This window comes from Meriones unguiculatus, chromosome 19 (genome assembly GCF_030254825.1).
Source record: "Meriones unguiculatus strain TT.TT164.6M chromosome 19, Bangor_MerUng_6.1, whole genome shotgun sequence".
NCBI lineage: Eukaryota > Metazoa > Chordata > Mammalia > Rodentia > Muridae > Meriones > Meriones unguiculatus.
In genome coordinates this window covers 48,173,285-48,188,317 of record NC_083366.1, presented here as the reverse complement: position 1 = coordinate 48,188,317, position 15,033 = coordinate 48,173,285, and the positions used below count along the sequence as shown (strand labels likewise).

Genomic DNA, 15,033 nt, shown 5'->3' with positions numbered 1-15,033 from the left:
GACATGGTATATCTTAGCAAACTGAGCTTGTAGAGTTTACATCTGTTATATACTTTAGGGTCTCTACAGCCTTAGCCTTCATATCAACTGGCATATTAACACATGGCAGGTCCAGGAAAAGGCCAGTGAGCCGACTGTCCCACTACCCTATGTCCTGGATACAAATTAGTGTATTTACCCACGAGGCCTTTACAAAATCTTGTATTAAGAGCAATCACAGCTAGCTGCCAGCTGGGATGACCCTTCTTTCTCTGCTGAAAAAAAAAAAAGAAAAAAGAAAAAGGCTATGAGTGGATGGAGCAGCATGCCTGGCCTGCTGGGTGTGTCTGCACTGACTGTCGTGGGCTGGATGTTGGCCGCTATCTGACCACTAAAGATAGGTTAGGATAAGGCACACATGTGCAAGGCTATCTCATGACCAGGAGGCCTCCTGGGACCCATAGCATATCAGGTTTCCTCATCTGTCAGTGGCTATCCTTGAAGGCTTTAGAAAAATATCAACAAGATCCCGAGCATCCCAAACAGATTCTAAAAAGAAAAAAAAATAAAATAAAATTGGAGGTCAATCCTCACCAGATGAGATGACCAAAAGGGACAGCAGGGCCCTCAGGATGCCACACAGCAATGGGTGCCTAAAGCTCCCATGACCTGCCAGCCATCTGTGAGCACAGATGTGTCATCAGGACACTGCCGCACCCAAGGATGAGTGTCTCCATGTCTTCAGAATGTGAGCAGCTTGTGCTTCAGCCCCACGGAGCGATTCTGTGTTCTCAGAGCAGAGTGCTCAGCTTGTCTCCTCCTTGACAAGCAGGTGTGTGGGTTGACCATCTCTGGGTCACCTGGCTCAGCCGCTCCATCCACACTCTCTCCTGAGGGTCCTAGCATGCTCGGCGCTCGGTGGAAATCCTCAGAGTGAGTAGCAGGAAGCAAGAGAATGGCAGCTTATGCTAGTCACCCTACATTCTGGCCGGACTTGGTCCATTTAAAAGCAGTTTTAAGCTTTTAGTAGAGCTTTATGGAAGGAGAGAAGCCCAGGGCATCAGCTCTAAACTGTCTCTCAGAACTCAGCTGTTGTCTCACCAAGATTTGTGAAAAAAGACCTAGTGATCCAGTCCTGGATAGACAGGGGTCTATAACATGCATCTCACACACTAGGCCTCCAGAGAGTGGTACACTGAATATTTATTGTTGGACCACTCTGAACTCCAAAGGAACTTCCAGGACTTTTTTTTTTTCCTTCCCCAGTAATCTTGCAGCCTGTGTGCTGTGCCCACCCCCCACCCCAACTCATGTTTACATCTGTGACATTTTCCCTTGCTAAGATTGTATTTCACAAGGTTGGGTTAGATGCATTTCCGTTCTGATAAAATACATTATAATATATTTCCATCCCAAATAAGCTGGTGCCTTTCTGAATTAATCCCTCCGATGCACGGTAATTATGGAGCCCCGAATCTGCAGATTTTCTTTTGAGAACATGTTCTGCTCCATCTTATGCAATGTAGTGCCATGTCCCCGATAGCCCAATCTCTCCATAAAACCAGACCCCTACTTTCTAAAGGGAGTGTTCCTCTTAAACTTCTAGAACTTGCCGCAGTTGTTCCGAGAATCTGAGCATGCCCAGCTAGAAAACTCCTTTCCCAGAGCCTAGGGATGAATGCTGCAGGAACAAGTGTGCTGGCCTTTTAGCCAAAGGGTTGGTGCTGGAGACCAGACCTAGCAGTGGCCTCAGGGGACAGGAGGCTGGACTCAGGGCTGCTGTTCCTATGGGCCAGAGCTGGAAGTATGTTCCCAGTTGCTCCAGACCTTGCTTTTCTGTCCCACTCCTTTTAACCCCCTCTCCTCTCTCTTTCTCACCTCTCTCTATATCCCCCTCTATTTTCTTTTTCCCTTCCTTTCTCTTCCTCTCTTTGTGTTGTTCTGACTTGCCTTCTCTCCTTCCTCCTTTTCTTCTCCATTTCTCCTCTCATTTTTATCCACTTCTCTCTTCTCCTTTCCCTTTCCCTCCTTTCTCTCCTCCTGCCTCCTTCTCTCCTCATCCACTCATGCTCTTGCCTGATCCCTGTGTACCCAGAGATCATCACTGCCTGTTCTCAGACAGTACGGTCTCTCTCTCTGTTCCACACTCAGAACCCTGTACAAAAAATAGAGGAATTTTCTGTTCTGAGCCACTTTCTTCTGTTTGGAGAAGTTGGTCCAGCATTGTGCTGTGTTAAGTACCAAGATTTGTTTTTCTAAGGCAGGGGGACTTGAGTGATGTCACTTGACTCTATTTTGCAACATTTGCTAGACTAAAACAAGTACTCTCATATATCTGATTTTTTTTTTTAATCCTAATTATTTATTTATTTTGGTATAGGTTTCAAAATTTGCCCTTGTGTTTTCTAATAATCAATGAGTAAGACATTGGGGGTAGAAAATGTATTGTAAAAAACAAAACAAAACAAAACAACTTTTTAGACCTATGTGTGCTCATTAACAGACTAGCCTTAACATAGGCCGGGAAGTGAGTTTCTAGAGCTATGGTTTTCAGAGTGTGGTCCCTGGACAACATCATCAGCATCTTTGAGAGCTTTTTAGAAATAAATGCCAGTTCTTGATCTCTGCCTGCACCCACTGAACTCCAGCAGCCCCTCGTTAACAACCCTTCCAGGCCATTCTGAGGTTCCACAGGGTCTGAGAGGCACTGCTTTGAGGGAAGACCACCGCCCTGCCTGTGTCTGCAGTGTGAGATGAAAAAGCTTCTTTGGGCAGTTCGGGGAAATGCCTGGGTGTGAGCCAGACCCCTCAAACCAGTGACCTAAGGATGATGTGTAAATCAGATAAAGATCTCCATGCTATACTTAGCATCTGGAATGGCCCCTAGAGCCTCATGGCTGTCTTCGGTATTTGTAGAGGTGTAGAGCCGTTAGACAGTGGAGCTTAAGTGGGAGGTCCTCAGACCATTTAGGGGGCTTAACTAGGCAGGTTGTGGGCTGCATATTTTCCTTTCTTTCTAATTCCCCAGATCTGGGGGAATAGCTTGCTCCACCACACACCTCCATCGTGACGGCCTAAAATCCACCTGCTCACCCTTTGCTCTCTGTGAGCTGCTCATCTCGGGTATTTGCTGTGCCAACGGAAACTCACTGCCCCCACCTCACGGGCAAACAGAAAGGATTAACTAGGTACCGTTGGGGCTTAGACTAAGATAGCCACTGCCCAGCCCTGGCATGAGCTCCTTCACCTGTTGCCTTCCTTCTTACTTCACACAGTTCTAACTGAAAACAAGACACAGAAAAGGCTAGTCATTCTTCCGCAAAATAGTCCACTATCCTTCCACATATCATTTTATTCTGCCGGTGAGCAGAGGTTCTGAAGACCAGAAATATACTCGATGAAATGTGTGGGTTAGTAAGCTCAGTGGCAGAGCAAGCGCTTAGCATATGGGTTCGGTCCCCAAAGTCCACAAATAGTTGAGGGATTCAGAGATGCCCCCCCGCCCCGTCCCCAAATTGAGTTACTGATTTATTTTCACTTTTTAAAGTACTGTAGCACTTACTTCAGAATGTCTTACCAATATTCCAGAAACATTTAAACCTAAGAACTACACATTTCTTAACTTGAAAAAAAAAAAAAAGGAGAGTAGAAATGACTACTAACAGGTTTGTGTGCTTGTCTTGGAGGGAGGGGCAGTCAAGAGGGAAGCAATTGTTGCCCAGAAGGAAACAGTGACCTCAGCTCAGAAGTCTAGAACCTTAAAGGTGTCAAGATCTTAGCAGACAGTAAATAAGGTCAGGAGGGCCAGAGAATTCCATTAGCTTTCAGGATGAAATCGTAAGTGGAAATAATAAAATAGAGAAACCTCGAAATGTTCCCTAAGAGCGGAAAGCATAACTCCAGACCAACTTGTTCTAAACGTCTGTCCTGATCAGCACCAGGGCGTTGTTTTTGTCATGCCAGTGTCTCCATCCTTAGCGTGGATCTTTGAGCCCAGATCCCCATGCACCTGTCTCCTGCTCCACCAGGGGGCGCACTGGTCCTCCGGATGCGGTTGGCCAGAGCAGCCTGGAGTTTGAGGTCCCGTCATTCTCTGTATAAACAAGTTACGTTCAAGTGTTTAGGATATAAATTACGACCATGCCGACTGCCTTGGAAGGAATGTAAACACAGCACTGTGGTCGGAGCAAACTCTGAGACTGACTTCATAATTTATAGCAGGCCCCCCGAGTAACTCAGAATAAAAGACAAAAAAGAATGGGGGGGGGGTGGAGGCAAGACTCTATTTAAAAGTAAATATGATAATGCAGAAGCAAAAGTGTTTAAGTCAGTGTTTAATTTTTTTTTTTTTTTTTTTTTTTTTTTTTTTGTACAAGAAAGAGGACTAAGGGTTAGGAATATAGCTAAGAGTTCTGAAACTCTATATTTTATTCAGGAGAACACCTCGAAGTCAAGATTCGTTGAAACAGGGGGAAATAGAGTTACCAGTTACCTAGTGGTGGACTGGACGGAAGGAGCGTTCCCTCCTCAAGAGGCAAAAACAAAAAAAGCGAGGATCCAGCCCGGAGTTGAAGAGAAAATTACCACAACATGATTAAGAGTGAACACTGCTGTGCTCCCAACCGAAGGGGGAAATAATTCCGTGGGGAATAGCTCCTTCTGCCTCACTGGGCTATTTTCTCATTTTAATGTCCTGCCAGTTCTGCGGGCAGCGTTCAAGATTGGGAAACCTGGCAGGAGAAGCAGCAGAGGCTGTGCAAGCTTGTGGGAGCTCCGGAGGAGGGGGTGCCAGTTTAAATCCTGCTGAGGGCCTATAGGCCTCTTTGGTCTGACCACCACCCAGCGCAAACAGCAGCCTGGTTGCCATGCTGGAGGCTATGGATGGGCACTGCTCTGCCCTCACACCTCCCACCTGGTGGGAAAGAGGAAGGAGCAAAAGGGCAGAACTCTCGGGCACAGGAAAAGAAACAAAGGAGTCCCACCACTTGGCTTCCTCAGATCAAACCCATGGCTTTTGTTTTGATTTTATTTATTTTTAGTGTTTTGTTTTTGAGTTCTTTTCACGTTCTGTTTTTTTGTTTTTTTGTTTGGCTGGAGAAAGTGAGAGTGAAGTAGAGAGAGAAGTATCAGAAATGTCCCCTCGGCCGCCGAGAAGACCCACCATCAAGACTGGACTGGCTTATTCAAAACAGAGACTTCACCTCATGTCAGCTACACAACTTGGGGGTGGGCAGTGCAGAGTCCCAATGTTTGCCTGGAGGGTGTGGCCGTGACAGGGTGACTGCAGACGAAAGGGTCCCTAAAACGGCTATTTCTTATACACATTTTATTGAAAAAAAAAAACTTACATCAAAATATTCTGGCAAACTGTAAAAGTATACATAAGTGCAAATATACCCTCCTTTTAAAATACAAGCGAAGTGTGAGTATACGAAGATCATAAAAATACTTTAAAAAAATATGGTGGTAGAAAAACAACCTTGTAAAGTGTTGTATTGTCACAATACTGAGAGCCACCTTCTTCATTCCTTCACAATGTTCTTTGGCACCTGTATCCGAAGGGAGTGGTGGGGGTGGGGTGGGGGGAAAAATCTCCTACTGGGCCAGGCAACTAGACAAGGCTTTCTTCAACTGCTGTACTTTTAGCACTGCCTGTTTTTGAAAAGCACACACCAAGAAACACACACACACACACACACACACACAACTCCCTTTTCAGACCCCATTAGTTAAGGCAATGGCCACCCTAGCGCTGAAAGGTTTATGTAGTAAAATGTTTCACTGTCATCTTCCTCTGTCCCACTTCTGGGCTGTTGCCTTGCCAACGGTTCCCTCTTCCACTGGTGGGCGAACATCGGAGGGCAGGGGGCTCCCCCTGGGCGTTCGTCTAAGTCATGGGCGCTCTACTTACTGCTACCCGTGTGTGCACAGTACAGTGAGTGAGTCCCGTCGCAGTTCCCAGTGGCCCCCTCTCGGAGGGGAGAGGAGGAGAGGGCGGAAGAGGGAGAGCAGCCTCCAGGGCCTCCGTCCATTCACATAACACAGGGCTTAATATCTTGGCACACGGTCTGGTGGTGGTGGTGATAGTAAGAGCCACTAGCGGAGGGGTGGAAGGAAGAAATGCCGTTGAAATTAAGGACGAAATCTTTCCTGTCGCACACCGGAGTGGAGTGGTGCTGATAACGGGGCAGTCCTACTGAAAGAAGAAAGAAGAGAAAAAACCCTTTCAGTTAAAACCGCCCGGCCGACGGTGGGATAGACTCCTTCGAAATTTTCCATTTAATCTGTGTCATTCTGACTGAGGATGCAAAAGCAGCTAGTGGCCTTTAGGTGTCTGGCTATCAAGCCGGTAGTAAGGGGGGGGGGGAGCTCTCAGGACATCCAGAAGTTCCAAGATGGCCCTCCTTGAGAGGTGATTTGTTCGAGAATTCCCACTCCCCTCTCTCTTCATCCCCAAGGCGACCCAGGCTACACAAGCACCCCGCCACCTCTGCCGCCTTCACCTCTGTTCTGTACCTTGCTTTCTTGTCACAAAACTCTAGAATCAATGGACTATCTAAGCCCTTCGTCCGCGGAGGATGACGGGCCTGGGAAGGGAAGAGGGGGAGAGAAGAGGGCAGTTCCCTTCCCACCTGCAGGGTGGCAGGCGTCTCCTTAGGTCCCAAACCCTTCGGCTTTCCCTTGGCCAGCACCAGCCAAGGTCAGGGTCTCTGGCCTGGCCATCTAGCAGCGAGGTGGGGTACTATTGGAGCCTGTGCTCGGCTACCCAGGCCCTGAGCCGGTCTCTCTCGATGCCAACCTGCCGGCCACTTTTGCTTTTGTTTTCTCAGCCCCAGGACGCAGTGGGCTCAGCGCGCATCCCCGCCGCCGCCTGGGCAGGCGTTTTCATGAGGCCTACCCCCGCGCACCCGGTCGGTGTGGTCTGCACAAGCCGGACGCCCGTGTCGCCCCCAGTGCGGTTGGTTGCAAGCTGGAGAAAAGCGTACGTGCCACCCAAAGAGAGAACAGGCCGCTCAGCGGCGGCTGTGACTCAGCCTCGGAGGCTACGGGGTACCGCTCTGGGAGACTCGGCTCCAGAGAATCGGCCCAGGTACGCGCGGGGAGGGGGGGGACACGACCCGCCGGGTCCTGCGCCGCCACCGCTGCCACCGGAGAGGACCTGAGCTGGCTCGCGCCTCCACCCCAGGCCGCCGCCACCGAGCACCGATGCCCAGCTGGCGAGGCCCCGCAGGGCTTCGGATGAGCGTTCACGACTCCCGGCCCCGGCGGGTCCCGTTGCCACCGCCTCCCTGAGGATGCCACCTCCGACGCCCCGTTAGGAAGCGGAGCGGAGGGCGCGGGGCGTTTGCGGGTGCGCGGCGAGGGGAGGGTTCTGCTGGGTGCGTGGCAGTGTGCGTGTACTGGGGGGGGGGCTTTCTTCAGCTGTCCCCGAGCGGCGACCTCCGCCGACCTCCCAGCCTCAGTGGGCCGCAGTCCTGTGGATGACACTCAGAACCAGGCCCTGCGGGGTCTCCGGGTACAACTCGGGGCTCTTGGGAAAGCCACTGGATAAGTGAAAAATCGGAATATTCTAGAAAGAGAGGAGGGCGGATGCCCAAGAAAAATTGGCAACAGCGCCAGGTCGACCCAAGCCACCGTTTGCGGGGAAGGCTGGGTCAAGGCAGGCGTGGGGACAGGCGATCCCCTGCCTGTCTTCGTGACTGGACAGTTCTCATTCTCTCCAAGTTAGAGGGTTAAGCCGCCACATCCGGGCAGTTCTGGAGGTTTTGTGTGAGGCCTAGGGTCTGTGCAATGGGACGTGGACCTAACAGAAAGGTCAGAAATGTCTCTCCTGCGCGCCTGCTTGTTTGTTTCTTCCCAGAGTATAGTTTTCTGACAGCTGGGAAGCTTGGGAGACTGGGTTCAAGGTAAGCTATGTCTACCCAAAGGGAAGGGCAGCGAGGATAAGGGCCAGAGCAGTAGGCCTAGCCAGTGGGGGAGGGAGGCTTAGGTTCCAGTTCAGCGTGCAGGAGAGAGACTGACAGCTCGTCCGCAGGGCAGGAGGTGGGGGGGTGGGGAATAAGAGAGAGGGTCATCTGTATTGGTTACTTGTTGAAATTCCCATAAAATTGAACAAGACTCTGTTCTCTGAGGGTTAAGTCAGCCTAAAATCCTCTCCCGTGTGGTCCTGCCTAGACTGTCTTTGTTTGGTTAACCCCGGAGACCCCCAGTTAAAAGGCTTATTTGGGAAATTTCTCCAAGATCTTTCGCTGTTTCTTGGCTTCTCCATTCCGCCAAGCTCCCGTTGCACACATAGTCACACGCATGTGACGGTGTACATCACCCTGTGGATTTTCTGATTGGGGCTGGAAGTAAGCGTGTGGGAGACGGCACCACTGGGCTTCCTCCGCCCTTGACAGACAGGCTCCCAGATTTCAATCTGTGCCCCGTGGGAGCCTCGGGGGAATTAATCAGGGTTTATCTCTATCCTCTAGATAAAGCTGGCCAAACACAAAATTCTCTCCTCCACTTCCTCCTCTCCTCCTACCCTTCACCACTTTTCACAAGTCAATAAATTTTCATACTCTACAACCCACACAATATAAACCAGCCACAGTAAAAAGAAAGAGTGGCCACTAGGCACGTTTCTTAGAGGAATTATCTCACCAGGGCGCCCACATCTTGATGTCCAGGACGAACTGGTGGCATTAACTAGATCCATAGGGCATGTGTGCCTGTGAGCATTCAAAAATTCGTCAACATTTTGGTGCCTCTTGTCGCCAGCAAAGTCCTTGGGACTCAGCTCTGCTTTTCTCTCTCTCCCCTTCTCGGCTAACTCCTTTCACTGTTTGCCCAGGTAAGAACTCTCCCTCACTTGCTCTTGACACAGAACCCCTTCCTTTCTGTCATCTACAAACTAGGGCAAAACGGACTTTGCAGAGAATAAGGGGAACAAAATGAACCAGACCCAATTCCTCGACCAAGGTCTCCAAAGGTCACATGCCTTCTTTCCAGAGCCGAGTCTGGCCTAATTGGGAGAAAGTCCACAGTGTCCTAAAGCAGGCCAAGAAGGTTAGGACTTGGCAGCATTCTTCTCCAGCCTGGGAATTCTGGGACCCACCAACCGGCCCAGAGTATCAGAGAACACGGTAAAACCAAATCCTAGCCTTCCACCCCCGGATTAGAGTGCCAATTTCCCCAGCACCCTCTCCCCACACCCCGTTCCACAGACCCCAGCGTTGGGGACCTAAGGTGTAGTTGCCCTGGCCCTCAGAGGCTCCGCTCGCAGCGGGCCTGGGTCCTCATGGTTACCTGAGAGATCCTCTCGGGCGTTCTGGTGTAAGTAGCTCTGCTCCAGCGAGTAGGAAGACATGCTGGGGTGCAGGCCCGCAGAAGCCGCGGGGTTGCTGCTCGGCGTCAGGGCGGGCGGCTGCTTGAGGTAAGGTGAGGCGCCGGGCGAGCTCCAGTGCGCCGCGGGGCTGGTGTAGGGCGAGTGACACTCGATGGCGCTCGCCATGGCCGGGGAGGAGGGCACTGGGCTGCTGCTGCTGTCCGGCCCATAGTCGCCGCCGCCGCCGCCTCCTCCACCCGCAGCCGCCCCGACGCCCGCCGGACCTGCGGGCACCGGGCAGCTGGCCATATAGGTGGAGCCCGGGTTGGGCGACATGTGGGGGACGTGGTGATGGTGGAGGTGGTGCGGGTGCCCGTGGCCCGGAGCGCCGGCCCCAGCATCGTAGCCCGCGGGCATCATGTCGAGGCCACCGTAGCCTCCCTGGCCGTGGCACCCCAGGGGAGCCGACGGGGGCGCCTGGAAGTCGAAGCCCTGGGGCAGCAGCGAGGCCCCGAAGCCCAAGCCGCTCACCACCCGGTGGTACATGGGCTTGAGCGCCTGGCACTTCCTCCTGAAGCCGCGAGGCCGCCGGCGGAACGAGCCCTCCTCGAACATGAACTCGCTGGCCGGGTCGATGGTCCAGTAGTGGCCCTTGCCGGGTCGCCCGAGGCCCTTGGGCAGCTTGATGAAGCACTCGTTGAGCGAGAGGTTGTGGCGCACCGAGTTCTTCCAGCCCTGGTAGGCGCCGCGGAAGAAGGGGAAGCGCGCCTGCAGGAACTGGTAGATCTCGCTGAGCGTCAGGCGCTTGCTGGGCGAGCTCTGGATGGCCATGACGATGAGCGCGATGTACGAGTAGGGCGGCTTCTCCGGCCGCCGCAGCCCCGACGTGGCCTTCTTGGTGGCCCCGCTCGCGCCGCCGCCCGCGCCCCCGCCGCCTCCTCCGCCCGCCGCCGCCGAGCTCTTGCAGGCGCCCGACGAGGCGCCGACCGAGTTGGAAGAGGACGAGGCGCAGGAGGCGGACGACGACGAAGACGACGAAGACGACGAGGAGGACGAGGTGGTGGAGTCCAGGGTGGCGGCGGCCGGGGGGCTCATCAGGGCGGCCTGGAGCGCGCCGGGCGGCGGGCGCGGCGGGGGCGGCGGGGGCCCGCCCTCGGTGCTCATCTGGGCACCGGGAGCGAGGCCGGGCCTCGGGGGCGGACCCCGGAGCGGGAGTGGCGGCGCTGGAGCCGGGTCGGCCCACGAGCCGGGGCCACTCCGGGCCAGCGCTTCGGCGGCGGCGGCGGCGGAGGCGGCGGCGGCGGCGGTGGCGGTGGCGGTGGCGGCGGTGTCGCCTCCTTCAGCGTCGCCTCCTTCAGCTCCTCCGGGGCTTCGGGCGGCGGCGGCGGCGGCGGCTCGGAGGCGACGCCCCGCGCATCCCTCTTCCGAGCCTCCGGGCCCGCGCCTTCCTGGCGCAACCGCCTCCTAAAGCCGCCGAGGCGAAGAGGGAGGCGGCCCCGGAGCCCCCGACGGCTGCGCCCTGCAACCGGGACCTCGGCCCGGACCCCCGGGACTAGCCTCGTCGTCTTCTTTCGGGAGTGCTCGTCTCTCTCTCTCTGTCTCTTGGACTTCCTCCCTGGCGCGCCCTCCCTGCGGCCGCCTCGCTCCCTCCCTCCCTCCCTCCACCCCACCCCGCCCTGCCCCCTCCTCGCTCTGCGCCCGCCCGCCGCGGGGAGGGCGCGCTGGGTCCGCGTCACTCCTCCCCCTCTGGACCTGGCGGCGGGCTCCCGCTCTTATCGCCTCCGAGCCTCTCCGGGGTCCTCTTCGCGCTGTTACGTCTCTCCCGGCTCTTTCCCTTTCCCCTGGCTGCCCTCTCCCGAGCCGGGGCTACGGATCCCCTGGCCTTCTGCTGGGAGCACAACTCCCAGCCTTGGCAAGACTCGACTACCCGGGACTTAATTCATTCTCCGTCCCTTCCAGCACCCCGTCCCTATCCCAGGAGCCCCCACCTCCGCCCCCACCTCCGCCCCCACCCCCGCTTGCCTAGAGTGGGCCCACCCTGCCCCTCCTCCACCCCTGCCGGGTCCTGTTGGGGCTGAGCCTTGGGGCGGTGGCGGTGCCCTGGAAGGACCTCCTTAGCCATCGTCCCCACTGCCCGAACTGACACCATCTGTCAACTCTATTTAGACAGTTCTGCACTCGGCCACACGCCGGGGTGCCAGACATCCCAAGGTAACGTGCCAATCCTGGGTCTCTCTATCTCTGGACCTGCAGGGCCTCTGAGAGCTCACAGCAGAGGGCAGGATGCCCCGGGCGCCCTTGAGCTGTGGCCCCGAGGCAGTTAGGAACATATTTGAAGCTGAGCACTGGGGTTTGGGTGGAGAAGCCTGGGCTGACTTTTAGAGAGACTCGGGACTCTTGGCGGATTAGTCTTCATTGGCTTCCACCTTTCACTGACTTGTTTCCACTTCATGCAGAGAGAGAGAGAGAGAGAGAGAGAGAGAGAGACCCTGAGGTGAGGAGATAGGTGTGTTTAGCGTCAGCACCGAAGGTCCGCGCAGCTGCCAGTGGGTTCAGGGCGTCAGCCTTCCGTGCCCCCAGCCCCCACTTCTCTGGTTGTGCCTTTATTCCCCTCAGTACGAGGCAGCTCACAGAGAGATGGGCCCTCGGGAGAAATCATTCCAATGAGACCCGACAGTTAGTTATTGGATTACACGTGCGGGGAAATGTAGTCTGACCCCGGACAGGGGCTGGAGAGAGAGAGAGAGAGAGAGAGAGAGAGAGAGAGAGAGAGAGAGAGCTGCAGGCTGAAGCAGGCCTGGCCACACAAGGGCTGGTGGCCAGGCCCAGAGGGGAAGGAGATGCCCACCCGGGGAACAAATGGGAGGCGTAGCGGTCTACATTTCTGCACCATCCCCGAGAGGACCAGGTTTGTCACGTGTGTGCTGGAGAGCCTGGGAAGGTGTCAGGGTGAGGACAGCGCAGAGACCCTTAGGGAGCCTTAGGGAGCTCTGGCTCGCCCGGCTCGTGGATTCTGGCTCCCTGCGGGTGGGAGGGTGGACTTCTCCATCTCTCAGTGCCCCAGTGCCTGGAGACTGCCTCTGATGGAGAATGCCGGTGGGTCTGCGGAGCAGAGGAAAGGGCGGGTGCGGGGGGAGGGGGCTGGCCCCAGACAGTGACCTGAAGTTGAGTGGAAGCAGGCTTTTTCCATCAAACCCTGCCGGGATACCACACACAGAGCCCGAGTGTCAGTTTACTGCCCTGAGCCCGGCTCCTTTTCCCTAAGCTCCACAGTAATTAGACAAAGAAAACCTAAATTAGCTGAACAGGCGTCGACAGCTTCCTCCAGAGCACCCCTGGTACCTACATGGGAATTGTCCGAAAATGGCCCGATTGTAGCCCAGAGTCAGCTAAGAAAACACCACGGAGCAGAACTGAGTGGACCGCTCATTTGCAAGAGAAAAAAGAAACAAGTCGATCTTTTCCGGAAGGGATGTTTTGATTGGGTTGGGGGTCGAAGTTGTTTCGACTTCCTAAGAATTTCTTTTTTGGCTAGTTAACATTTGGGGGGGGGGAGGCGAGTCCCCATTTATTTCATGCTGATTCCCCCTTCCATCCTCCTTTGTCGTTTTTTGCCTGGACTGATTTTTGATGAGACTCAATATGGAAGTAAACACGTGCTCAATAAACCGAAGTTCTAAGTGTCTGAAAGGAATCGCTCCAGATGAAGTAGAAATTGGGTGGAGGGTGGTAACGGCCCAAAGGAGCTCCACAGGCAGACTTCGGTGTTGATAAATGTGTTTTTGTGCGTATGTGAAGTGGGGAAGGCACTGGTTCAGGAGAAAGAGTGAGGAGAAGGATGGTCATTTTGTAGGCAGGCAGGGCGTTTGGGAAATTGTGTATAGAGTCGGCTTGTGGTCACTCGGCTATGCACCTGTCTAGGTCCCTTCACGTGGGGGATTCTATGAATCTTCTCCCACCCCCTGCCCCCCCCACCATGGTACTTGCTTTTAAAACTGGCCTAAACACGTTTGCGGGCTGAAGTCTGAAGGCACAGAACCTTTTCTATCAAGGCAAGGTTTAATTATCTTCCTTAGCTCTCGGTTAGGGAGCCACGGGGCATCCTATTATAATGGATACCTGAAATTTTAGGAGAGTTACAAATACTCATTTAAAAAAAAAATCTTGATGTATTTCTTAGTTTCTGCTGATTCAGCTGGTTAACTTATAAAAGATAAAAAAAAGATTCCTTTTATCATGCAGGTATCATTCATATGCTCCCATGATTCTCTAAATCTGTACGGATTTGCTCTTATAGTCTGCAGCATGTCCCAGATATTGAGCAGTGGGGAACTGCCCAGGGCAGGGAGAAGGTCTGTAAACCTGAAGCCTACTTTTTTTTTTTCTAGGGGTCTGTGTACTATGCCTTCCCAACGCTGGAACTTGGTAGGTAAGCTGTTGGGCAGGAAGAGATCTTCTCCAAGACTTGATCTTGGTGATTGCATACCTGAGAGTCCTTTGAGGCTGACCAGGGCCAAGTGACCTAGCTGGCCTGGGAGATGGAAGGGGTCTGGGACTCCAAATTCAGTGCTCTTTTCAACTTTCTTGCAGCTAAACTTCTGTGTTTCAGCCATGGATGTGTCCAGATTTATTGGGCAAGAACACAGTGGATAACAAATGAGGTCAAATTCTTTCTCCCTCATGGAGAATTCGTTTCTGGCGGGCAGGCAGCATTTGCTTAATTCTTTCTTTACCTTTGCTGTGTTGGAGATGGAAGCAAACCATGGGAACTCTACCTGAGTCCCAGCCCCAGCCCAGCTGCAGAGTGAAAATGGAAGTCTCATTGCTGATGCTGCTTTGTTTAGATTGGTCCCATTCCCTAGGAGGTCCCTTCTGGTGTGAGCCTTTCCCCACTACTTTTTGTTTTCTATAAACAACAAAAATCTTGGTTTCTTTAAAAATGGAGGAGTACAGCTATGATTCATTAAACAATTCTAGATCAGCCTGCAGGCTTCTTCATTAACAACAACAACAACCGACCAAACAAACAAGCATACAGTTCAGAGTGGTCCTCACTCCGTCCCTATTGGATTGGTCAACAGTCTCCATATGGGCTTTGGATTCCCTTCCCCGTTCCAAACCCATTAGGGTCCCACCCCCTGCCCCAGAGCAAGGGAACGTAAATGTAGCAAAAATTGGGATTTCTCTGATTTTTGTTCTGCAGTTGACATTTTATTCTAGGAAATCTCTTCATTGTTGCGGTTTAAATGTTTTCTTAGCATGCTTTCTTTGTTTCGTGGGTTTTACATGAATTGGCTCAGACTAAACCAGGAGAGCTGGGAGAGACCCATCAACACTAGCCACGTTCAAGGGCAAGAGCTGGCATGCTCCCCACCTTCCTTTCTTCAGCCTGAACCTAATGGGGGGAAAGCCTTTTGCAGTTCAGTGGGAAGATGCCCTCCCGTTCCCACCGTGTGTTCAGGGGCTAAGTCACCATGGGCAGAAGAATCTTGAGCGTCCCTGTTGCCTTTCTAATTGCTCCTGGCACTGGGGTCCAGGTTTGCTTATGTAGTAGAGCCTACTGCAGAGGCCTCTAAAAACACTGAGCCTTTTGGTGTTAGGTCTTTGCTCCAAAACCAGGAATTGGAGAGAGGGACTTAACCAGGAAGGCATAGCTAATAATTTCACACCTCCTCTGGAGTCTGCTCTCTTTCCTTGGTCTAGAACCCTTAGACTCCTTGGTACGAAAGTCCAGTTTTTTTTGT

At 53.4% G+C, this 15,033-nt stretch overlaps 1 protein-coding gene and 1 long non-coding RNA gene across 3 annotated transcripts; one reads left to right on the top strand and one right to left on the bottom strand.

Annotated features, from left to right (window-relative positions):
- Positions 1–4,335: 4,335 nt before the first annotated feature.
- Positions 4,336–10,928, bottom strand: Foxf2 (forkhead box F2). Of its 2 annotated transcripts, none has more exons than XM_060372416.1 (2): positions 9,271–10,928; positions 4,336–6,172 (listed from the first exon to the last, which is right to left on the bottom strand). In XM_060372416.1, exons 1-2 carry the CDS (start codon positions 10,451–10,453, stop codon positions 6,012–6,014), a joined length of 1,344 nt encoding a protein of 447 aa, XP_060228399.1. In that variant the 5' UTR covers positions 10,454–10,928; the 3' UTR covers positions 4,336–6,011. The 2 variants fall into 2 exon arrangements, with proteins under 2 accessions (XP_060228399.1, XP_021500377.1); XM_021644702.2 differs by having other exon boundaries at positions 4,338–6,175; positions 9,271–10,926.
- A 59-nt stretch (positions 10,929–10,987) lies between these two features.
- LOC132649181 (uncharacterized) lies at positions 10,988–14,284 on the top strand. The gene is made up of 3 exons (XR_009587622.1): positions 10,988–11,500; positions 13,678–13,718; positions 13,880–14,284. It is a non-coding gene; the product is annotated as an uncharacterized LOC132649181 (long non-coding RNA).
- Positions 14,285–15,033: the final 749 nt, after the last annotated feature.

What these genes read in the sequence shown, in the direction of transcription:
- Foxf2 (XM_021644702.2), bottom strand. Translation starts at nt 10,453, where the DNA reads ATGAGCACCGAGGGCGGGCCCCCGCCGCCCCCGCCGCGCCCGCCGCCC. An exon ending in CGCCCGAGAGGATCTCTCAG is followed by an intron (nt 6,176 to 9,270) that starts GTAACCATGAGG and finishes TTCTTCTTTCAG; the next exon opens with TAGGACTGCCCCGTTATCAG.